The sequence below is a fragment of the Felis catus genome, chromosome X (genome assembly GCF_018350175.1).
Source record: "Felis catus isolate Fca126 chromosome X, F.catus_Fca126_mat1.0, whole genome shotgun sequence".
NCBI classification, from domain to species: domain Eukaryota; kingdom Metazoa; phylum Chordata; class Mammalia; order Carnivora; family Felidae; genus Felis; species Felis catus.
In genome coordinates this window covers 59014679-59040268 of record NC_058386.1, presented here as the reverse complement: position 1 = coordinate 59040268, position 25590 = coordinate 59014679, and the positions used below count along the sequence as shown (strand labels likewise).

At 39.7% G+C, this 25590-nt stretch overlaps 1 protein-coding gene across 7 annotated transcripts in view; it reads left to right on the top strand.

The window, feature by feature from the left end:
- The window catches only part of HDAC8 (histone deacetylase 8), a 223913-nt gene that overhangs the window by 158684 nt on the left and 39639 nt on the right, over positions 1-25590 (top strand). For 4 of the 7 annotated variants that reach the window (XM_019823977.3, XM_019823976.3, XM_019823980.3 and 1 more), the window contains one exon: positions 3497-3592. The exons of the other annotated variants lie outside the window; for them this stretch is intronic. In XM_019823977.3, the coding sequence (XP_019679536.1) occupies positions 3497-3592 (96 nt within the window). The remainder of the gene's footprint in view (positions 1-3496; positions 3593-25590) is intronic. 7 annotated transcript variants of the gene reach the window in all.

Here is a 25590-nt window from a genome sequence, read left to right as displayed (position 1 = left end):
TGGGGCCATGAGTGCAGCTCAACTGGTTTCCCTCCCTCCAGTTGTTCCATCCATAATCCATCCTTCATATCAGTTATTTTTGAGCAATGCAACTTTAATCATGCTGCTCCTGCTTCAAATACACACACACACACAACCTTCCAAAGCTTACAAGTCTAAAATTCTTAACAGAGTACACAGGATCCTCCTAGATTGGACCCTAATCTATTTTTCTCACTATACCTTCCCTACCTCTTGAACCATGGTTCTAGCCATGCCTTGACCAAGTTATTCCTTCTACCAAGATGTCCTTCCTCCCACATGGCTGCCTGATGAAATCCTACTCTTCCTTCAAGCTCCAATTCCCATGTCATCTGTCTGTGAAGTTCTCCCTCACCATCCCTCCCCTCCATAGTTAATTGCTTCTTTTTCTAAGATCCTATAGTACCTGACACATAGAATTATCTGAGACCTTATCATACTGCATTGTAATTCTCTTCCTCATCTGTTTCCCCAACTAAATTAAATGCAAGGGCAAAAGCCATGCTTGATACTTCTCTCCATTCCCAATTCCTACCACAGTGCCTGGAAACAAGTAGGTACTCAGATATAATGATAAATAATAATGGCAAACACTCATAGAGTGATTACTATGTGTCTGACACTGCTCTGAGTGCTTTAGATGCCCAACAATGATCTCTTCAAAAGTTCAATTATTATCCCCATTTCACAGACGGCTTGCCAAAGTTAGCAGAATAAATAAGTGGCAGAACCAGGATTGAAATCCAGGCAGGCTGGCTCTGGAATCTAAGTTCTTCATCATTGCACTGCATAGCCTCCCAATGTTTTTCTGCTGCTCAAACAATTGGCTATTGCTCTTCAGACCTCTTTCCAGCAGAGCAGTCTTCATCTCTTTCCACCCCACTGTTTTATTGTCTATTACTTACTTGGAGCCTGGGAGCTGCTTTGATGATGACCTCAGGGAGTTGGGGGCTGTGGGGTGGCGAATTACTCTACTAAAACCAAAGGCTACAGCAGGAAAAGAACTACAGAAATATCCCCCCCCCCTTATCCTTCCCTTTTATCCTACTACCCCACTCCTCAAGCACCAGATACCTGTTTACTTCTACCTTAGAAAGAAGCAAAGGGTTACCCTCTTTTCTCCCAGTCTCATTTTTCTACCTACTTGGCTGTCAGCTCCTCCCTGCCCAACCTTTTGTAGTCTAGAAACTAGGCTTAGCTAACTCCTGCAAATTCCAGTTCACACACAAGCTCAAATTGAGTGTGTGCCCTGCAATGCCCCCAACTGGGCCTATCTCATTTTGCTCTGCCTGATATTTTGTTTTGTTTAGCTTTGTTTTTGAGGGGGAGTGGAGTTTTGGTTTTGATTCCCTCAAGAGAGAGCGAGGTCCCTGCTGTTTTACTTTTAGCTAGCACTAGCTCAGCTCCAGAGTAGCCTTCACCATGACCCCCAGATTAATACAGCAATACAAAGAAAAAGTGGCAGCAGGGTAACAATGGCACAGTTGTGTTCATTCCCCGACTTTGCATTTCTTCAGCATTTAGGAGCTTGGTTTTGTGCTGTTTTGTTTGGTTTTTGAAAATTTTTATAAGGGTAAAGGTGATATAGGGTAAAAGCACATTTCCTGAAGCCAGATACACCCACCACTTACTAATTGTATGACCCCAGGAAGTTATTTAACCTCTCTGCTTCAATTTCCTCATCTGTAAAATGGAGCTAATACTCTTCACAGGGTGTTTGTAAGGATTCAATGAATCAACCAGTGTGAAACATTTAGAACTGTACCTGGTACACAGTAAGTGCTCAGTAAACATTAGCCAATATTATTTGCTAAATACAGTATGGTAGCAGAGAAGAATATCACAAATGTACATGTTCCCACTATTCAAAATTAAAATTGGTTAAGATTTTATCTTAGCTTTATGTCTTTTCTTAAAAATAAATTATTATAAAAAAATAAATAAATTATTATAGATAAGTTGGCTATTCTGTGACCCTCATCCTCAGTACTATTCTGCTCCTGACTCCCTAAAGGCATCCATTGTCATGAATTTGATGTGTATCTTTCCAGCCCATGTTCACAGTAATCAGAAATAAGACTTGGTATAGGGAAGGGAAGTGAGTGGCTTAGGTTTGTTTTTTTTTATTTATCTACACAAATGGTATCATAATGTTCATATTTTGCAACCTGCTTTTTTCATTCAATGTTTTTGAGATCTATCCATATAGATCTACTTCAGTCCATTTAACTGCTCTGTAATATCTCTTGTAGATATCCTGTTTTATTTATCCATTCATATCTGTATGGACATTTGGATCAGTCTGGATTTTTTGCGACTGAATTCAGTCTGTTGGAGTGAACATTTTTATACTTGTCTCCTTTGGCACATGTGCACGTTTCTGTAGAGCAGAGCTGCAAATGTAATTTCCGGGTCATAGGGTTTATCCATTTTCAATTTTTCTAGACATTGCAGTCTGGCAGAGGCAGTGAGCACAGTGAGTAAAAGCATGACCTGGGGCCCAATAGATATAGGCTCAAATCCCAGCTCTATTACTTCCTAAGCTGTGTGACTCTGAGCAATTCTTTGTGCCTTGGTTTCCCTATCTGGAAAATGAGAACAGCATATACCTATTAATGTTGTTTTGTACATTAAATGCAATAAGGCTTTTAAGGTGTTTTAGTGACTAAAACATAGTAAGCTATAATTCTTTTTTTACTATATTTTATCACATATTTCCCCCTCAAATATGATAGTAGACCTTTTGTAAAGTATAGATATGTGAATAGAAAAAAAATACTAGAAGAACGTTCATCAAAATGTTAGCTAGTGTTAGAAATCTGAGTGATCTTTTTGTGTGTTTTTTTATATCTTTCAAATTTTCTAAAAATGAAATATATTACCTTTGTAATGAGAAAACAAAATCACAGTCAATTGATTTTTTTAATGAAACAAAATATAAAGGAATTGAGATTAAAGAAAGAATTTCCCTTCTGGTGAGCAGGTTCACTCCAAGAATAGTGAAAGAGGTCTTAAGAAGTAGCTTTATAAAAGTTTAGAAACAATCCAAATGCTTACCAGCAGAGGATTTGTTAAATATAGTACCCTGTGGAAGGATCTGCAAGATAATATGGTTAAATGAAAAGAGCAAGTACAAAACACTGCACAGTATGTTACCGTACTGTGTTAAATTGTAGTTTTATGCTTATGTAAGCAGTCTACCTCTTGAAAGAGTCAGGAAAACTCTGCTAAGGGAACAGGGTGTCTAGGGCATGTCAGATTTATTCTTTTACTAAATATCCTTTTCTACCTTTGGAATTTCATATTGTATGCATCTATTATTTAGTCAGATTTTTTAGTATATGTGCTGCCGAAGCGAGCACTTACTCAGATTTTTTAAATAAGATACTTTTAAAGTAGCTTATGCTAGAATTTAGTGGGCTTTTTACAGTTATTGTCAGTATCTCCTCAACTGCCTTTATTCTAACTTCCAAAGTTAAGGGAAAGAAGCGAGATGAGGGCATCTGGCTGGAGAGCCTGTACAACATCAACTATGCTGCTGTCCCACCCCCAGTGCAAACCTGATTCAAAGGTATGCAGACATAGGAGGATGGAAAGTGGTTCTAAAAGAGCATAACAGCCTCAGTAGAGGGGTGTGTGTGTGTGTGTGTGTGTGTGTGTGTGCCTGCAACTACAATTATGTGTAAAATGTAAGGGGGAGAATGGTAAGAGATGTGGCTAAAAAGGTGTGATAGGGCCAAGCTATGGAGCCAATGTTTTATGAGTCATGCTAAGGAGCTCAGACCCTCCAATCAAAGATGTAGTGTTACTAAAGCATTTACAGTAAGGGAGTGAGAACACCCAACTTGAATTTTTTAGTGTTTATTTTTTAATGTTTTAATGTTTATTTACTTATTTTGAGAGAGGGGGGGGGGAGGCAGAGGGAGAGGAAGAGAGAGAATCCTAAGCAGGCTCCACACTCATCATGGGGCCTGACTTGGAGCTCAGTCCCACAAACCATGAAATCATGACCTGAGCTGAAATCAAGAGTTGGACACTTAACTGACTGAACCACCGAGGCGCCCCAATCCAATTTGTGTTTTTGAGATTTTACAAGGGCTGCTGCACAAAGGATGATTTTGAGAGATCAGAAGAACAGTTCAGAAGCTGGTAAGAGATGATAAAGCCCTGAATTTAAAGTGTGAGGTAGAATTTGAACCCAGGCCTGCCTGACTCCAAAGATCAAATGTTATTTCTCCGTACAACACACTGCCTGAAGAAATGAACCATTGGGTTCCTTTGAATCAGCTTTCACCACACTAACACTGGAAGTACTACCAGTAGATATACATCTTCATTTACATTGAGATAAAAAGGAAAAGATGACCTCTTAATAAATCCTATGGGTTCACAAAAGCAATTCCTTTTATAGTTTTTTTTATGTTTGTTTATTTTTGAGAGAGAGAAAGAGAGAGAGAGCAGAAACGGAGGCAGGTCAGAGAGAATGGGAGACAGAATCCAAAGCACGCTCCAGGCTCTGAACTGTCAGCACAGAGCTGGACATGGAGCTCAAACCCACAAACTCTGAGATCATGACCTGAGCTGAAGTTGGCTGCTTAACTGACTGAGCCACCCAGGCACCCCAAAGCAATTCCTTTTAAAGGAAGAAACCTTAAAATACATGCTGTCACCTTTGTGGTTTGGTTATTCATTAAGTAAGTCTTGCTTACAACATCTTGGGGAAATAGGAAGTTTGCATCCTTCCTTGCTTTTTAAATATTTTGCTTTACTATTACTATAAATTATCTAGTATAGTTTACACTTCAAGTATTGAAAATTAAAGAAGGTATCATCCATAAATCCCCAATTTCAAAAAAAGTAGAATATGAATAACAGTAACATTATAATTAGCATATTATAACTTTTGATTATTCAAAAGGCAATTCATGAATAGAGTGCCTCAGCATCCATGTTAAGAAAATTATTATCGGGGCGCCTGGTGGCTCAGTCGGTTAAGCATCTGACTTTGGCTCAGGTCATGATCTCACAGTCCGTGGGTTCGAGCCCCTCATCGGGCTCTGTGCTGACAGCTCAGAGCCTGGAGCCTGCTTCAAATTCTGTCTCCCTCCCTCTCTGCCCCTCCCCCTCTCATGTTCTGTCTCTCTCTGTCTCAAAAATAAATAAACACCAAAAATTTAAAAAAAAAAGAAAATTATTATCATAAGCTCCTAATAGAAAGGGCAGGGTTTATTCGTGTTTTATCCTCAATGCCCAGTATGTAGCAGACTTTCAATGAATGATTGAATGGCTGGATGGATGAGTGAATGGTAGAAGACTATAGCAGTAGATTATTCTGAGCCTATAACTTTCCTAGTACCAGTTTTGCATGCCTTTCTTTTGCTTTTTTCTCCTATAAGTAGAATACAAAATAGCAAAGCTGATTCTCTCCTAAATTGATATTTAGGAGCTTTTGGCAGGGAGCAGGGAAGGGAACATTGAATGACCCTTAATTTTTTGGAAACAGTTTTATCAATATATAATTCTCATACCATAAAAATCTCCCATTTGAAGTGTGCAACTCAGGTATTTAGTATATTCACAAAGTTGTGCAATCATTGCCACTAATTCCAGAACATTTTCATCCCCCTCTAGAAGAAATCCCATACCCAGTAGCAGTCAGTCTCCATTCCTCTCCCCCCTCAACCCTGGTGACAACTAATCTATTTTCTATTTCTATAGATTTGCCTGTTCTGGATATTTCATATGAATGGAATTCTACAGTATGTGGTCTTTTATCACTGGCTTCTTTCACTTAGCATAATGTTTTCAACGGTCATCACATTGCAGCATATATCAGTATTTTTTTTTTTTTTTTTGCTTTTTATTACCGTATAGGAGCTTTCTGAGCCAGTAATTTGTGGTTTAAGTCATCGCAGTATTTCCTACATTTTGGACAACTAAAGGAATTCATCTGAAACTGAAAGGAAGCCAGCATGAATACAACCCAGGATGAATGAGATTACAGCCATCCTCATTTTTGGCAGTGGCAAAATTATGCTGAGCCAAAGATCTGTCTTAATAGGATGGCAGGCCCAAGTTATGTGTTGTGACCTCCTGCTGGCAGTGGTCTAGTCTGAGAAGGGCTCATGGGTGCTGGTATAACGGGATGAGGCAAGTGCCTCATAGCTTATATTTCTGGCTTGGGCAGAGCTTGGGTGCAATTCCTCATCTTCAGACATCTGAGAAAAGTATGTCGGGGATCTCCTGGTTCCATTTGTTCTGTTTGCCAGTGGGCAGGGTACTACACTGCACTGTGCAGACAGGTTGGACAGTTTATTGTAGGCTGACGAAAGCAGATTAAAAAACCATCAGCTTGGTGGGAAACTAGCTCAGAGTCCAATCCAAATTTCAGATGAAATATTTACACAGCCAGGAGATAAACCAAGGGAAACAGTGTGCCCTTTGTGTGTGCTTCTGAGTGTGCAGGCACACACAGAGCTGCTGACCATTTGTCAACTTCCAAGATTTATTCTGCTGCTTCTGGCAAAGGACAACCTAATGATTTAATAGCTTGTCAACACCTACACAGAGAAACAAGGACTGGCACTTCCTCATTTCTTATTTTCTTTGCTTTAAATAGGAATTCCTATTGTAAGTCACTGGAACCTGGAAATCAGACTGTCAGGTTCTCTTGACTTGGGTGCACAGTTCCTGAATCTGAGCATAATGAATGTTATAACTTTCCTGTTATACAAACACAGGGTTTCTACCCTTCCAGAAGAACCCATTGAGTTCATGTCCTAACGCCTGAGTGTTTGCTTCAGACCATTACTGTGAGCCAATTTCAAATGGAGTGAAACTGTTTTGTTTCTGTCCCATGAACCTCTTGAGTTGAATGCCTGCTTGAGCAATCCAGTGCCTAGTTGCCACATTTACATTTGAGATGGAGAAGTTATTGAGAGGATTTAGTGGGGAGGAAGACTGGACTTCTTGTGTAGAGTATTATTCTTCAGGCATCCTTTGGCAGTTGTAGGTTCCCTGAAAGCAGGAAGCATGTCCTTTTCCATATAGCAAATCCCACAGTGCCTAGACACTGTAGTGTCTGGCACACAGTCACTTTACTTGACTGATTTTCAGACAATTCAACTATGATCTAGTGAACAGAATGACAAGTTAACCAGAGGGTTAAATTTTATATTAGAAGAATACCTTAGGTACACTGGGCCTTTATCCCAAAGAAAGGTAAAATAGCAAAGTGGTATAGAGCTTTACTTCTCAAACTTCAATATGCATGTGAATTACCTAGGGCCTGTTAAATTCAAATTCTGATTCAGTAAATCCAGGGTGGAACCAGAGATTGTGCCTTTCTTGTAAGCTTCCAGGTGATACAACGTTGCTGGTCCAGGAACTACACTTTGAATAACAAGGATCTAGAACTATGTTGCTCAATATGGTAACCACTAGCACATGGACTGTGCCGGTCCAAGTTGAGATGTGCTATAAGTATAAAATAGACATCAGATTTCAAAGACTTAATTAAAACATGTAAAATATCCCATTAATGGTTTTATATTGGTTATATGTTAACATGATAATATTTTGAATATAGTGCGTTAAAAATATATTCTTAAAATTAAATTCACCTGCTTCTCTTTACTTTTTAATGTGGCTACTCAAAATATTTTCAATATTCACATATATGGCTCACATTATATTTCTACTAATCGGCACTAGTCTAGAGTAGGTGTTGAAAACTTAAGTGAAGGACCAAATACTAAATATTTTGGACTTTTCAAGCCATAAGGCCCCTGTCCTACTTTTTACTTCTACCGTTGTGAGCACAAAAGCAGCCACAGACAATACATAAATAAATAAGTGTGGCTGGATTACAATAAAACTTTATTTACAAAAACAGGTAGAGGTGGTAGCCATGAAAACCAACAGCCCACAATAATGGTGAAAACCAGAGAGGCCTAGCAGCCACCAGAGGGAGCTGAACAGTGTTGGAGCTCCTTCAAAGCCTCATTCCCAGAGAATTATTTGACCTGTCTGGTTGTTCCCTAGAAGACACCCCTTGCAAGACTTTTTTCATTAGACCTGACTCAAGAGCTTATTTGGTGTGAAAAACTTTTTCCCTGAGGCATTTGTCAAAAACAATTAGATGCAAATGATTGATTAACTGCATAGCTGTATGAGACAGTAGATAACAGTTTGGGAAAACATTAGGCTAACCAAAAGGCTTAGAAAAAGCTAGGGAACGAGATGTCCATAGGGGCTTTGAAAGGCTTCACCATATTCCTGGGAATCTAGGGGGGCACACGCATGCAGAGAACTGTGTGTATGCTAGGGATGTGTGCGTGCTCAGAAAAGACCTGAGAAAGGCCTCTGGCTGACCTTCAAGCTCTGCACAAGTGAAGTGCTAAGACAGAGTGATGCACTGTCTGGCTAAATGTTGAGGGTGTGCCTCCAACATGCACACAGAACCTCTTGGCAAAGACTGGGAGACTTGCAGGCATTTCAGAACATCTCTGTCCAACCATTGGCTGAATATTAAGTTAAGCAAGTGGAGATTTCAGTGGCCACACATTACAAAGAATACAAACTTTATAGAATTAATTTGGAAAAGTCATTAAACAAATAAATACCACCAGCAACAACCACAAGCCCTGGGCAGGGAGAGAATCTGATTTCCAGAGTTAAATGTCTACTTTTCAACAAAATTTAAAAGATATATAAAGAAATAAGAAAGTATGGTCAATACACTGGATAACATTACTCAACATAAACTGAACCCAAGAATGTCTACATGTTGGACTTACTAGACAAGGACTTTAAATCAGCTATTTTTTTTAACGTTTATTTATTTTTGAGACAGGGAGAGACAGAGCATGAACGGGGGAGGGTCAGGGAGAGAGAGGCAGACACAGAATCTGAAACAGGCTCCAGGTTCTGAGCCGTCAGCACAGAGCCCGACACGGGGCCTGAACTCACGAACTGTGAGATCATGACCTGAGCCGAAGTCGGACGCCCAACCGACTGAGCCACCCAGGCTCAGCTATTTTAAATATGTACAAAAATATGAGAACAATATGAGAACAGTTTCTCACCAAAGAATATCAATAGACAAAAATTATAAAATAAAACACAAATACAAATACAAATTCTGAAGTTGAAAAGTGCAATAAATGAAATGAAAGATTCACTAGAGTTGCTCAGCAGATTTGAGCAGGCAGAAGACAGAATCAGTAAACTTGAAATCAGGTCAATTGATATTATCCAGTCTGAGGAGTTGAAAATAAAAATAATAAATAAAAATGAACAGAACTTCAGAGACTGGTTTGGCACTATCAAGTGTACTAACATATAAATAATAGGAATCCCAGAAGGAAAGGAGAAATATTTGAAGAAATAATGGCCCAAAACTTCCAAAGATGTTAATCGATGCACCCAAGAAGCTCAACAAATATGAAGTAGACTAAGCTCAGAGATATCCACTCTGAAATACATCATAAACTGCCAAAAGACAAAGAGACAACTTGAAAGCAGCAAAAGAAAACTCATCATGTACAAGGAGTCCTCAATATGATTAACAGCTAACTTCTGATGAAAAATCATGGAGGCCAGATATTCAAAGTACTAAAAGAAAAAAAAAGCCATCAACAAGAATTCTATATCTGGCAAAACTATTCATCACAAATGAAGGGGAGGGGCACCTGGATGGTTCAGTTGGTTAAGCATCCAGCTCTTGATTTCAGTTCAGGTCATGATCTGGTGGTTCACAGGATCAAGCCCCACATCAGGCTCTGCACTGACGACAGTGTGGAGCCTGCTTGGGATTCTCCCTACCTCTCTCTCTCTGCCCCTCCCCTGCTTGTGCTCTGTCTCTCTAAAAATAAATAAATAAACATTTAAAAATTTTAAATGAAGGGGAAATTAAGACATTCCACAGATAAACACTGAGAGAATTTAATGCTACACAAAATACCAAATCTGCCCTATAAGAAATATTAACAGGAATCCTGAAGGCTGAAATGAAAAGACACCAGACAGTAATTTGAATCTATATGGAAAATAAAGACCACCAGTAAAAATCACCACATAGGTAAATATAAAAGTACAATGTATTTTTATTTGTAACTTTTTCTCTTATATGATTTTAAAAGCAACTGTGTATAGCAATAATTATAAATCTGCTTTTAATGAGTACACAATATATAAAGATGTCATTTATATGATAATAATAGCATAAAGGAGCAGTGTGAGAATGGAATGGTATAATAGCAAAGTATTTATATAATACTGAAATTAAGTTGGTATTAAATCAAACTAGATTATTAAAAGTTAGGATGTTAATTGTAATCCCCAGGTCAAACACTAAGAAAAAACAGCACACTCACACACACACACACACACACACACACACACACACACTTATATATAATACATTTAATCTATTTAAAATAACAACAGGAAAATTAAAATGGCACACTAGAAGATATGTATTTAATTTTAAAAAGAAGACAGTAATGGAAGAATAGAGAAACAAAAAAGCATAAAATGTAGAAAACAAATAGCAATGGCATGCATAAACCATGCCTTAGCAGTAACTGCATTAAATGTAAGTGAATTAACCAGTTCAATGAAGTCAGAGATTGGCAAGATGGATTTATAAAACATTATCTAACTATATATTGTTGATAAGAGAAACACATCAAAGTTACACACAGGTTGAAAGTAAGATGGTCAAAGATACATCATGCACACAATAACTAAAGACAGCTGAATGGCCATACTAATATTAGACTAAATGGGTTATAAAACAAAAATTGTTACTAAAGACAATAAAGGACATTTTATGATGGCAAAAGTCTCGGGCATCAGGAAAATGTAACAATTATAAATATATATATGCCCCTAATAGCAGAGCCCCAAAATAATGAAGTAAAAACTGAAGGATTAAAGGAAGCAACAAATGATTCAGCAATAATAGTTGGAGACATCAATACTCCATTTTCAACTAGACAAAACAACCAGAAACAACAAAACAAAGGATCAACAAGGAAATCAAATACTTGAACAACACTAAACCAACTGGACCTAACAGGCACATATAGAACACATCACCCAACAACAGCAGAATACAGAAGTGCACATGGAACATTTTCCAGGACAGAACATATGTTAGACCACAAAATAAGTCTCAATAAATTTAAAAGGGTTGAAATCATACAAAGTACTTTGGAATGAAATTAGATGGAAAGGAATGAAATTAGAAATCAATAAAAAGAGGCGCCTCGGTGGCTCAATCGGTTAAGCATTGGACTCTTGATTTCAGCTCAGGTCACAATCTCGCGGTTCATGAGTTCAAGCTTCATATCTAACAGTGCAGAGCCTGTGTGAGATTCTCTCTCTCTTTTTCTCTCTCTGTCCATGCCCTGCTCTCTTTCTCTACCTCTCTCTTTCTCAAAAATAAATAATCATTTTTTTAAAAAAGAAATCAATAGGGGCACCTGGGTGGCTCAGTCGGTTGAGCGTCCACCTTTAGCTCAGGTCACGATCTCACAATTCATGGGTTCAAGCCCCACGTCCGACTCTGTGCTCACAGCTCCGAGCCTGGAGCCTGCTTCAGATTCTGTGCCTCCCTCTCTCTCTCCCCCTCCCCTGCTCTCATTCTGTCTGTCTCTCAAAAATAAATAAAACATAAAAATAACAAATAAACTGAAAGTAGATTCTTTGAAAAGTTCAACAAAATTGACAAATATTTGGTAGACTGACCAAGAAAAAATAGAGAAGACTCAAATTATTAAAATCAGAAATGAGCATGGGGACTACAAAATATACAGAAATAAAAAGGAGGATGAGAGAATACTGTGAACAACTGTATGACAACAAATTATATAACCTAGATGTAATGGACATATTCCTAGAAAGTCACATACCACAGAAACTAACTCAAGAAAAAAATAGGAAACCTGAATAGACCTATAACAAATAAAAGAGATTTTTTAATCACACAAAGAAAAACTCCAGGTACATATGGTTTTACTGGTTAATTTTACAAAGGATTTAAGGACTTAGCACCAATCCTTCATTTAAAAAAAATGGAAGAGGAGGTAACACTTCCCAATGCATTCTATGAGGCCAGTATCACCCTGATACCAAATTAACAAAAATACCACAAGGAAAGAAAGCTACAGAACAATATCTCTTATGAATATAGACATAAAAACCCTCAACAAAATACTAACAAACCAAATCCAGCAACATATAAAAAGGATCATATATCATGACCAAGTATAATTTATTCCAGAAATGCAAAGTTGTCACATCTGAAAATTAAATAATGAAATATAACATATCTAAAGAATAAATCTTTTAAAAATCTGTGATAACCTCAGTGGACACACACAAAAATCATTTGACCAAATCTTAGACCCTTTCATCATAAAAAAATACTCAAATTAGAAATAAAAAGGAACTTCTTCAACCTGATAAAAGGTATCTTAAAAATCTACATCTAATATCATACTTAATGGTGAAAGATGGAAAACTTTCCTCCTAAGATAAGGAACAAGACAAGGATGTCCACTCTTGCTACTTCTATTCAATGTTCTAGAGGTTATAGCCAGGACAATTGGAGAAAAAGAAATAAAAGGCATCCATATGTGAAAGAAAAAAGTAAAGCTGCTGCTATTTGCAAATTATATTATTTTTTATATAGAAAATCCTAAGGTATCCACACAAAAAAAAATTTATTGGAGCCAAAAATGCATCCCAAAATCCAGAACACTGACAACACCAAATGCTAGAGAGGGTGTGGAGCAACGGGAAATTTCATTCATTGCTGGTGGGAATGTAAAACAGTACAGCCACTTTGGAAGACAGTTTGACAGTTTCTTACAAAACTCCTTGGCATTTACCAAAAGGAATTGAAAACTTATGTCCACACAGAAACCTGTGCACAGATGTCTAGAGCAGTTTTATTTATAATTGCCAAAACTTGGAAGCAACCAAGATGTCTTTCAGTAGATGAATGGATAAAAAAAACTGTGGTACATCCAGACAATGGAATATTATTCAGTACAAAAAGAAATGAGCTATCAAATCATGAAAAGACTTGGAGGAACCTTAAATGTATATTACCAAGTGAAAGAAGGAGTCTAAAATGGCTACATACTGTATGATTACAACTATATGACATTCTGGAAAAGGAAAAACTATGGAGACCATAAAAACATCAGGAGTTGAGGATGGGGGAGAAATGAATAGGCAGAGCACAGAGGATTTTTAGGGCAGTGAAAATACTCTGTATGATACTATAATGATGAATATATGTCATGTTACACTTGTCCAAACCTATAGAATGTGAACCCTACAGTAAACTATGGACACTAGGTGATAACAATGTAGGTCTTATCAGTTATAACATATGTACAACTCTGTTAGGGGATGATGACAATGAGGGAAGCTGTGTATGTGTGGAGGCAAAGGGTACATGGGAAATCTCTGTACCTTCCTCTCACTTTTGCTGTGAAACTAAAACTGCTCTTAAAAATTATGTGTTTTTTTGGGGCGCCTGGGTGGCTCAGTCAGTTGAGCGTCCAACTTCAGCTCAGGTCATGATCTCGTGGTTTGTGAGTTCAAGCCCCACGTCAGGCTCTGCGCTGACAGCTCAGAGCCTGGAGCCTGCTTCAGAGTCTGTGTCCCCCTCTCTCCCCACCCCACCCCTGCTTGTGCTCTGTCTCTCTCTGTCTTTCAAAAATGAATAAACATTAAAAATTTTTTTAATTATGTGTTTTTTAAAAAATGAGTTCAGATGGGGCACCTGGGCTCAGTTGGTTAAGCTTCTGGCTCTTGATTTCAGCTCAGGTCATGATTTCATGGTTGGTAGTTTCAAGCCCTGCATCAGGCTCTGCACTGTCGGAGGGATTCTGTCTTCCTTTCTCTCTGCCCCTCCCGTACTTGTTCTCTCTATCTCTCTCTCAAAATAAACATTTTAAAAACACGTTATAAAAATGAGTCCAGCAAATTTACTGGATACAAGATCAATGTACAAAAATCAATTGTATCTTCATAGATTAGCAATGAACAATTCAAAAATGGAATTAAGAAAACAATTCCTGGGGCACCTGGGTGGCTCAGTTGGTTAAGCATCTGACTCTTCATTTAGCTCATGTCACAATCTCGTAATTTGTGAGTTCAAGCCCCACATCAGGCTCTGTGCTGACAGCTGACAGCTGTCAGCAGAGCCTGCTTGAGATTCTCTGTCTCCTTCTCTCTCTCTCTCTCTCTGCCCCTTTCCTGCTTGCTCTCTAGCTCTCTCAAATAAATATATAAATAAATAAATAAATAAATAAATAAATAAATAAGCAAGCAAACTGAAAAAATATAACAATTCATATTCCAATAGCATCAAAAAGAATGAAATACTTATAAATAAATCAAACAGAAGAAGTGCAAGACTTGTACACTGAAAACTACAGGACACCGTTGTATAGAAAGATATCTTGTGTTTATGGACTGGAAGACTTAATGTTCTTAAGATAGCAATGCACCTGAATTGATCTACCAATTCAACATAATCCCTATCAAAATCCCAGGTAGTTTCTTTTTTGAGAAACTAACAAACTGATCCTAAAATTCATATGGAAATGCAAGAAACCCAGAATATCTAAAACAATCCTAACCAAAAATAAGAACAAAGTTGGAGTCAAGACAGTGGTGCTGGCCTACAGAGAGACATATAGATTAATGGAGTAGAAATGTGTGTCCCAAAATAAACCCATACATCTATGGCCAATTGATTTTTGACACGAGTACCAAGACAATTCAATGAGAAAAGATTAGTCTTTACAACAAATGCTGCTGGGGCAACTGAATATCCACATGCAAAAGAATGAAGTTGGACCCTTGCCTCACATCATATTCAAAAAATTAAGTCAAGATGGGGTAAAGACCTAAATGTGAAAGCCGGAACTATAATACTCTTAGAAGAAATGTAGGTGTAAATCTTTATAACCTTGAATTCATTTCTTCAATATGACACCAAATGCCCAAGCTACCAAAGAAAAAAAAACAGATAAATTGTACTCTTACCACAAGAAAAAAATAGATATATTGGACTTCATCAAAATTAAATAATTCTGTGCTTCTAAGAACATTATCAAGAAAGTGAAAAAATAACCCACCGGAGGAGAGAAAATACTTGAAAATCATATATCTGATAAGACTTGTATCCAGAATACATTTTAAAAACTCTTACAACTCAATACTCAAAAAACAAAGTAACCCAAATTAAAAATGGGTGAAAGTATGTGAATCAACATTTTTGCAAAGAAGACATACAAATGGCCAATAAACAAATGAGGAAATGTTCAACATCACTAGTCACTAAAGAAATGCAAATCAGAACTACTATGAGATGCCACTTTTACTAGGATAACTATAAGCAAAAAGACAATAGCAAGTGTTAGCAAGGATATGGAGAAATTGGAACCCTCATTTGTTACCGGTGGGAATGTAGCCTCTTTGGAAAACAGCCTGGAAGTTCTTCAAAAAGTTAAAGTTACCAAATGACCTAGAAATTTTACTTTTAGAGGTGTAACCATGTATGTTTATACAAAAACTTATACATAAAATATCATAGCAGCATTATTTGTAATAGCCAAAAAGTAGAAAGAGCCCCAATGTTTATCAACTGATGAATGGATGAATAAAATGTGGTATATCTAAACCATGGAATATTATTCAGCTATAAAAAGGAACAAAGTACTGACACATGCTACAACATGGATGAATCCTGAAAACATCATGTTAAGTGAAAGAAGCCAGATACAAAAGACTACATATTATATGATTCCATTCATTTTGTTTTTAAGTAGGCTCCACACCCAGTGCAGAGTCCAAAGCAGGGCTCAAACTCATGACCCTGAGATCAAGACTTGAGCTGAGATCAAGAGTCAGACACCTAACCTACTGAGCCACCTAGGGTGCCCCTATATGATTCCATTTATATTAAATGGCCAGAACAGATAAATCCATACAGACAGATTAGTGGTTGCTAGGGACTAGGGGAAGGAGAAATGAATGCTTAATGGGTATGGAAATTTTTTCAGGAGTGATGAAAACATTCTAGAATTAGTGGTGATCGTTGCACAATGTTGTAAATAGACTACTTGTGAATATCTGAAATGTGTATTCTGAAAAGGTGAATTATAGCCTCAAGGTGAATTATAGCCTACAGATTTTGGCTGTAGGCCATCATTTGCCAATCCCTGGTCTAAGGCAATGGTTTTTAGTCATACAGATCAGAGATAGAATCCTAATATTCAACCATGAGCTCTGTGATCTTGGACAAGTTACTTAACAGCTTTAAGCCTCACTTTTCTTCTTTCTATAATGCAGATATGTACAGGACCTCCCTTACATTGTGTGAGAATAAGGTTAGATCAAATATAAACTCCATGATAGCATTCTTTCCCTAGGGCCTAGCACTGGCTTGTGGTGAAATAATCATTTAGCACAGTCACTGGCTCACAGCCATAAATAATAATAGCAAACCCTTATATACCTCTTACTGTATGCCAGGTACTATTCTAAGTGCTTTGCAGAACTTTATCTCATTTTAAAACATAGTGTTGTCATCATCTCCATTTTTCAGATAAGAAAACTGAGGCACAGGTAGTGTAAGTAACCTGCCCCAAACCACACAGCTATCAAATGGTAAAGCCAAAATTAAAACCCAGGTGGTCGGGCTCCACAATCCCTGCAAGGAATCCCTGCACAATCCCTGCTTCATCATCATCATCATCATCATCATCATCATCATCATCATTGAGTTCAATACATATCCAAATATACTGATTCCACTTCTCCCTATGGTGTCTGAGCACACACTAGCACCTCTCCTTCCCCAGCATTTGATTTAAGGTAAAGATGCTTCCCAAGTCTCCTATGTTCTGCTATGGAGCATATTCATTCTTTTATCCACCCATCCATTCAATTATTCATTAAGCATGTAATGATCCCTACTGTGTTCTAAGCCCTGTGCTATATGGATATAAAAAGACATACTCTCTATCCTCAAAGATCTCAAAGTCTAGTCAGGAAGAGAATTATAATCCAGATGGAAAGTACTGCAGTAGTAATTCATGCAAGGGTAATGTGGAAGTAGAGAAGACACAGAGGATAATGTGGATATGGGAAGGAAGGACCTCTGAAAGATTCCTGAAGGAACTGGTACCTAGAGAAAAATGTGGATTAACCAGGTGTAGGAGGGGACAGTTAAGTCCAGAATGAGGATAAAGTATATATACAGTCTGAAGGGCCCAGGAGCTCTTGGTGAAACCCAGGGATGGGGTCCAACATGACTAAAAGTCAGGCTGCAGGGAAACCTTGAAAAGCTTACAAGGGCCTAAGTAACATGTGAGTTTGGTCCTGAGCAACTACCTACCTAGCATTCCCAATCCAACTTACTCTACATTATTTTTCTTTGAAACATTTATCACCATCTGACATATATCCTTGTTGCTGATTTACTGTCTCTTCCCACTGGAATGTGAGCTCCCTGAGGTCAAGGGCTTTGTTTTGTTCACTGCTCTATCTCCTTTGCCTATCATATGCACACATTTGTATTGTCTGGCGATAGTAGGCACCCAATAAACATTCTTAAATAAATGAATGAGTGAAATAAAATAAATAAACTAATGTCCTAGGAGCTGAAGGGAAGACAAAGAGCACTAAGATACAGGCCCAACTCCCAGGAGCTTACAGACAAGTTACAGGACCTAACACATGGACATGAACACCTATTACACTGTATCCCCTCTTCTTTCACTTCCTGCCTTCTCTCCCAGAACTTTCAGACTGTCCTCTAACCAATCAAATTCCCTATTCCCATGCACATATTTCTCCACCCCTTCCAGAACTTCATACTCCCTGACAGTGGCCCATGTTCCAACATAGATCTGCCTGCTCTCCTGGCTCTGCCTGTCCAAAATCTCATTCCTGATAGTTGCCTGCACCTGCTGTATCTGCTGTGTGTTGTTAGCATGATCAAACTAATTTTCACTAATGCATGAATCCTTGCCAGAGCAGTCTAGAGTATACTACTTTTTTTTAACATTTTGTTATGGGAACATTCAAACATATACATAGCAGAGAGAAGAGTATAATGAACCCCACCCCATACCTATCACCCAGCTTCAACAATTATCAACGTTCTGCCATTCTTATTTCTTCTATTCCCCCACTTTTTCTTGAAGTATTTTAAAGCAAATCCCTGGTACCATACTATTCCACAATTGCTGGCCTGTAAATATTTCAATATGTTTCTCCAACAGATGAGAACCTTTTCTTAACATAACTATGATGCCAATATCAAACTCAACAAAATTAGTAATTTCTTAATATCATCTGATACCAGTCACTGTTGAATTTCACCCAGTTGTCTCAAAAATACTTTCTGCATGGATTTGTTCAAATAAGGATCCATACATGGTCCACACATTAGGCATATACTTTTTAGGTTTAAGGCCACTTGGTAGAATTTCAGGCCTCATAGAAAAGGGAGGACTAATCAGCCCAAAGCCCCTCTGAGCATCCCAGATTTCCTAACACTAGGAGCTTCAGGATGGCCTATCCCTGGCTAGAGGAAGGGACTAGCCATCTAAAGCCCTCATCAGATCTTTGTTCCCCAATAAGGTGTATAGGGACTGTAACCTCAGAGTGGGATGGGGAGGGGAGAAAAAGGTGAATCAGAGAAATGCCTTGCAACTAGCTTTCTTCTCTCTTGTCCAGACACCCCCACTCCCCACCCCCATCCTGACTGACCTCAGAAATATTTGGTTCAGCTGTGTAAAAGGAATCATAATTATAGTCATTCCTGGAAGCTGCTTACCATTATGCCTAATTACAATAACAACACAATAATCATTATGTGTATCATTAAAGATGTGTCACATTGACTTTATCATTAGTTTTATTTGATTTCCATACAAAGCTGCTCCAGTACACATAGCCATCAGAGCTTGTTGCTCCTGGTCCCTACCAGGGAGCAGGAGACCAGCTGTCGGCAAGCCAGCAGCTGAACATCTCATCCAGTTCCATCCTGTCCCCTCCTATCCCATCCCCTCTCCTCCCATCCCATCCTTTCCTCTTCTGTGTGCACTGGTTCCGCTACAGCCTGGGCCAGAGGTGCTCACCTGTCCTTCCTCTTTCCTCTCCATGGTCTGCACATCTGGGCTTGAAGCAGAATGATTCACATTTACAAACAGAAACAACCAAAACAACAAAACTCTGCAGGTTCTGCCAGCATCAGCTGCTGCTTTCCCTGTCCACAAGGCTCTCAGTCAAGCTTCTTATTGACTCAATGCATGCAACATCTTCATTATTCTCCCCATTTGGGGGATAAGGAATGTGAGATAAGCCGATATGTCCAAAGTCATCGAGCTCACCATTAGCAAAACCAGAAGAACCAGAGGCTATGGCTACTGAGCCGGAGCTTCTGTGGAAGCCAAGGCCAGGTCAACCTCTGTCTGATAGGCATTCCTCTCTGTGCTGATGGGTGAGTTTTCAATTCTTCAAATGTACGAAATGATGCTGCTAGGCAACTTCCTGAAAAGGAAGCACATAAGAGTGGAGGGCTGCGGGTGGAGAGAAGCACTTTTCTAGCTCACATTTGCAGGCTGTGGGAACCAAGCTGATAGCCTGTACCAGGAGGCCTCCCAGGCACTGGTACATTGTCAGGCTGTCCCTGCCAGCAGGTTTCTTGCTGCTTGCCAACACCAAGGCAATCGCTAATCAGGTAAACCAGTATGGAAGAAGCATGTATACCATATCAAATCATTGCCTAATGAGCATTCCTGTGGGGTCCTGTGCAGATCCAGTAAATGAATTCAGTGCATGTATGCTCAAATGCTCATTTGTTCAGCCAGCCTTGAATGAGAGCTATCTTTGTGCCCTGCTCTGTGCTAAGTAAAGCTACTATGTGCTTCTTGTTCCTGAGAGCCACACTCACAGCCTTAATGTAGAAGAAGGACACATAAACAAATATGCCGGAGTGGGCCAGGGGGGCTGTAAAAGGCCTTGTGGAGGCACAAAGGAGGGAACAAGGAACTTCACCTTTGGGAAGCCAGCAAAGACTTCAAAGATGTTACATTTGAGCTGGGTCTCGAAACATGAGTAGAAATGGTCTAGGCTGAGAAGGGAGGGCCAGGCAGTGTCTACAAAAAGAACAGTAAACAGAAAGACAGGGAGGTGCGACAGAGCATGAAGGAACCCAGGACCCTTGCAGATGTAAGGTAAATGACTTTCCATTAATGTATCTCGAGGGCTTAACAATTTAAAGTCAGACTTCCAGGTGGACCATCACTCTAGTTTACTGATTTGCCATGACCTTTGCTTCCCTGCCCCACTTTTGTGGCAGACTTTTGGCTTTTTTGCAGCTCCTTTGCATTTAGCTTAAAAGCTGGTGCTGAAATATGCCATTTCAGTTTGTTCATTTTAAAGTTTGCACCAATCACATTGGCCTGCTGAATAGTTTAACTATATGTTCTAGGTTTCTCGGAGAGCAAAAGGGGGCCGTTTTTCCCTACAGTCAAACCCAAGGAAGCAGGGCCTGCTGTGGGGAGGGATGGCACAAAATCTCTGAGGACACCTGGACTCCATGTGCTAGGCCTTTGCTGCCCCATTTCTGTTCTTCAACCAAATGGTCTGTTTGTTTCACTGCTGACTGCCATCTTCATTAGAGGGAGATTAAAACACTGTTGGTTTGGGGCACCTGGCTGGCTCAGGTGGAAGAGTGTGTGACTCTTGGTCTTGGGGTTGTGGGTTCAAGCCCCACGTTGGGTGTAGAGATTACTAAAAATAAATAAACTTTAAAAAACACCATTAGTCTGAGTATGGCAAAGTAATGAATTGTCCTTGTGTGAACTCTTAAATAAACTCTTAGGGGACGAACCAGAATATATCTTTACTAATCTGCTGAAGAGCATTAGCCACATCTAGAGCATTGAAGGGACCCAACAACCACAAGTTAGAGTTTTTGTAATAAAAGTGAAACCCCCTCCATTTGTCTAGCCTCTAGAACTTTTCACAAAATTTCTTCCATTGCTCCTCATAAACAACCCTTTAAAGTTGGTAGACTGGAGATTTATGTCCCCATTTTACCAATGTGGAGACTGAGCCGTGAGGGGTTAAGTGATTCCAAGTGTTTCCAATCTTATTGGAAACCAAGCCTCCAGTAACAGTGCTGGGACCTTTCCTACTGCCCAGAGTTAACTACTGCTGAGACAGCCTTTCCCCCACAGTGGGATAGATGTGAGTAGAGGCAGCTTACTCATTCACAGGACAGCTAGATGTAGTTAACCACACAGTCTATAGGCTCCTTGCACTGTTCACAGCACACTCGCCTCTGGATGTTTGCCATGTTAGCACCAAACTACCATAGTAGATAAAGAGTGATAAAGAGTAACCTCAGGAAGCAAATATACCTCCAAGATGTAAGTCATTTACTCCCTTCTTACCAGCAGGATCAGGTTCAACCTGCATAAATCTATTTTAGTGTATTTTAATTGCTTGTAAACTAAGTGTTTCCTGGATATGCCACTGACCATGAATAATTAGAATCATTTCAATGACTGAGTTTTTGAAAGTGAATGAGAGGGAGACAAAAAGGGGCTACTCAGAAGGGAAAGTCATTTGTTAAAAGCTGAGTGGGAGCATTGTCTCAAACTTCTCCAGTTTTGTGTTTTTCATGATGTCACTAGAGCTGCCTGTTTTTCAACTACTCTGGCTGCCCTTCATTTTTTATGCATCTCTCAAGTTAAGTAATGCCAGCTGCTGACAACGACTGGGCCCAAGTGGCCACATGTCAGAGTCATTCATTCACACAGCAGAGATGTATGGAGTACCTACTATGTACCAGACCCATAGCACATCTCAAGGATGAAGAAAAGAGTAAGGCCCAGTTCCCAACCTTGAGGAGAACACTGCCTAGAGAGGCAGAAAAGCATAGAAACAAACAATTACTCTATAATGTGATAAGCGCTAGAACAGAGAGGTTAACAGTGAGCTGTGGGAATGCAGAGGAGAAACTTATTCCATCTGGGGGAGTTGGGGACAGTACAACAGAGAAGCAACATTTAGCAGGGGCTCAAGGATTGCAGAAGAGTCAACCAGATAATGAGGAGTGGGGAGGTGGGAAGAGACACTACAGTTCAGTGTGGCTACAGTGTAGGGGCCATAGCCCGGACCATGGTATGAGATAAGACTGGAGAAGTTGGTTGGGCCAGACTGTAAAGGCCTTTATGTGTCCTGCTTTAGAGTTTGGACTTGGTCCTACAGTCACTGGGGAGCCAACCATGGTTTTTAGGCAAGGGGAATGACATGATCAAATCTGAATTTCTTACAGAAAACCCAAGGAGGGCAGGGAGACAGAGAAATCAGTTAGAGGCTGATTCAGAGAGCACTGCTTTGCTTTGTCTACTGTCTGGACTCTAAGAGCTCCTTGCCTGCATGTCTATTATGGCACTTACCACAGAGCATTAGAATTAGTGTTTACACAGCTGTCTCCCCATCTACTCCTTGAGGGCAGGGTCTGAGTTTCATTCATCACTTTGTGCCCAGAACCTGGCACGCAGGAGTGGTCAGGAGATGTTGGTGTCAAGTGAATGAGGGAACAAATGAATCAACAGATTCTAAGCAAATACAACCCTGATTTGCCCCCAAGCAACCACTCTGATGGATATATCAGAGATAAATCCTACTCTGATGTACTGTCAAGACCATCATGACCTTTCCTCTGACTCTGCCAAGCCCATCAGTCTATCATTGTTCATGACAAATAAAGGATGTGCTGTACACAGAAAACAGCAAAGTTGCTTACAGAGCTGTGCTGGTGCTAGTTATGACCCAGTACTCTGTTCTTTCTCATAAATTAATTTGTGATGACTTGTCTAAAATATATCTTCATTATCTTCATTCTGCTTCTTCTGCCTTTCTTACCTTCTCTCCCTTCCTATTTAAATCTTACTTATCCTTCAAGGCCAATTCAGTCACTTCCCCTATCCTCCATGAAGTCTTATCCATTACCCATCCCCCACACTCAGAATTAAGAATTCCCGCTTGAGTTACCATAGCTCTAGAGAAATGATTCACCTCTAACATTCATCTTATTGTAGTTATTCCTGTAGCTGTCTGCCTTCTGTACTAGGCTGTAAGCTCCTCAAGGCCAGGGATTGTCTGCTTCATCATTGTCTCCCAGCACCTCCCCCTCTGCATCCTACCCCAGCAGATAACCAGTGAGTGTTTTCAAATAATACCCAAAACATATTGCTTGCTATCCAGCTGTCCCCTGAGAAAGAATGCCAGACTCTGTCTTCTTATACCTGGTTAGATATCTGGTTTTTTTTCATCTAACAAATGGAGAAGGAAAAAAGCCATTACTCATCAAACAATGAGAATATCTCAAAGACATCCCCTAATCTCTATATCTGAATCCCGTATCATTTCAGGTATTTTGAAAGCACAAAATCCAGTGCTTCTAAACAAAGCACAAGCACACTGACCCATTCAGGGTCATAAGTTCAAACCTTTGCTGAGGAGCTTATTGTATAAGGGGACTCACCTATGGTGCTGAGTGAACAAAAAGAGAAGATGAATGTTCTCTTTGGAAAGACTTATACTGAATTTGCTCCACTTGGAACACATTAAGCATAACGTACCAAGAATTCAAGCTTTCCGGGTAGAAATGTTCAGCAGAGAGTTATCAATGCAAGCCAGAGGCTGGGGATAAACACTGGACCCAGAGATGTAGGATCTCTGTTTATAAGTGATTAAAACAACAACAGAGAGTGTGAACTCTTGCAGAGAGAGGGGAAAAAAAGCTGAGAGCACAACCCACAGCACCTACCTTTGAGAGGCACATGAAGGAAGATGACCCAGGGAAGGAGACTGAGAAGGAACAGGGAGAGAGGTGGTGATGAGAGAGAAGATAATGCCCCAAAATAGGGGATAGTTGATGACATGTGCTAGAGAGAGATCAAATAGAATGAGTAATAACTGAAAAGACAATAGGCTGGCAATGAGGAGGTCACTCTTGGTGTCCTAGAGCAGGCATGGCAAATAATAGGCACATATGACTACATCTCCCCAGCTCCCACCCTGATACCATGTACCCCCATGAGTTACATGACAAACTGATCATGGCACATTTTCCTGATGAACCTAGACACAGCCTCAGAATCCTTCCCAATACAGTACCCCAAGCAGCTACTACTAATCAGAGTTGCCAATAAGCTGAAATCTCTTTGTCATCCTTCTAGGAAAGAGTTCAGTGGACATGGCATATGAATAAGAAGACAGACAGCAGTAGGTTAAAGTGTCTGAGAAAGGAAACAGTCAAGATGGTGCAGAAAAGAGAAATATTAAGAAGTTCGGTAGTGAAGGAATAGAGAGAGAGCAGTTGCTTGGAGTAGTATAAAGATCAAGCCAAGAGGCGCCTGGGTGGCTTCGTTGGTTGAGCATCTAACTCTTGATTTCCACTCAGGTCATGATCAAGAAGCCTGCTTAAGATTCTCTCTCCCTCTCCCTCTGGTCTTCTCTCTCTCTCTCTCTCTCTCTCTCTCTCTCTCTCTCTCTCTCAAATTAAAAAAAAAAAAAGGTCAAGCCAAGGCAGCACTTACTAATCCTCTAGTAGAATCCATTTCCAAGATTAGTACTTAGTACAAGCCAGGTAAAGCAATATCACTGTACTCTACCATCTTCCATTCCCACCTTTGGCTTAAGGAAAAGTTGATGTAAAAAAAAAAAAGCTTCATGTGTGGGCTTGTTTCCAAAATATTCATTTGATTAACAGAGACATGTGGTATAACCAAAGTTGGCCCTGCACATATTTATGAATATGAAGGAGGAGTTCTCTCTAATAATGGAAATTTGAGGATCAGCAGTGATGTGAGGAAGGTATTAATCTTGGCCAGGATCTTTCCTTTAAACCCCTGAAACCACACCTGAAGGAAAACCGAAGCCTGCAGGGAGACCCCTAGTGAAGTGGCAGCCACCCTGTCCTTGTCCCTTCTGCCACCTCCTCTGAACTTCCTTCCTTCCCTCACCAATGTACTCCATATTTATCTCTTCTTCCTTCTGTCACCTCTGTCCCCCTGCCTCTCTCTCCCACCACTTCCAATTTCTCATTCCCTCCTACTTTCTGCCATTTTTTTTAATATTTTTTAAATATTTATTTATTTTTGAGAGAGAGACAGACAGAGTGTGAGTGGGGGAGGGACAGAGGGAGAGGGAAACAGAATCTGAAGCAGGCTCCAGGCTCTGAGCTGTCCTCACGGAGCCCGATGCAGGGCTCAAACTCACGAACTGTGAGACCATGACCTGAGCCGAAGTCAGTTGCCTAACCAACTGAGCCACCCAGGTGCCCCTCTTCCATTTTTTAATCCTTTTCATTTGGATCCTTCTTTTCTTGATCTCTCTGCCATCTTTCTGGCTATAGGGTTTGTGGATAAAGCTCTTTGGAACTTACGCTCATTCATTCTCAATGAGCATTTGTGAAGAAATCCATAGGGTACCTGGGTGGCTCAG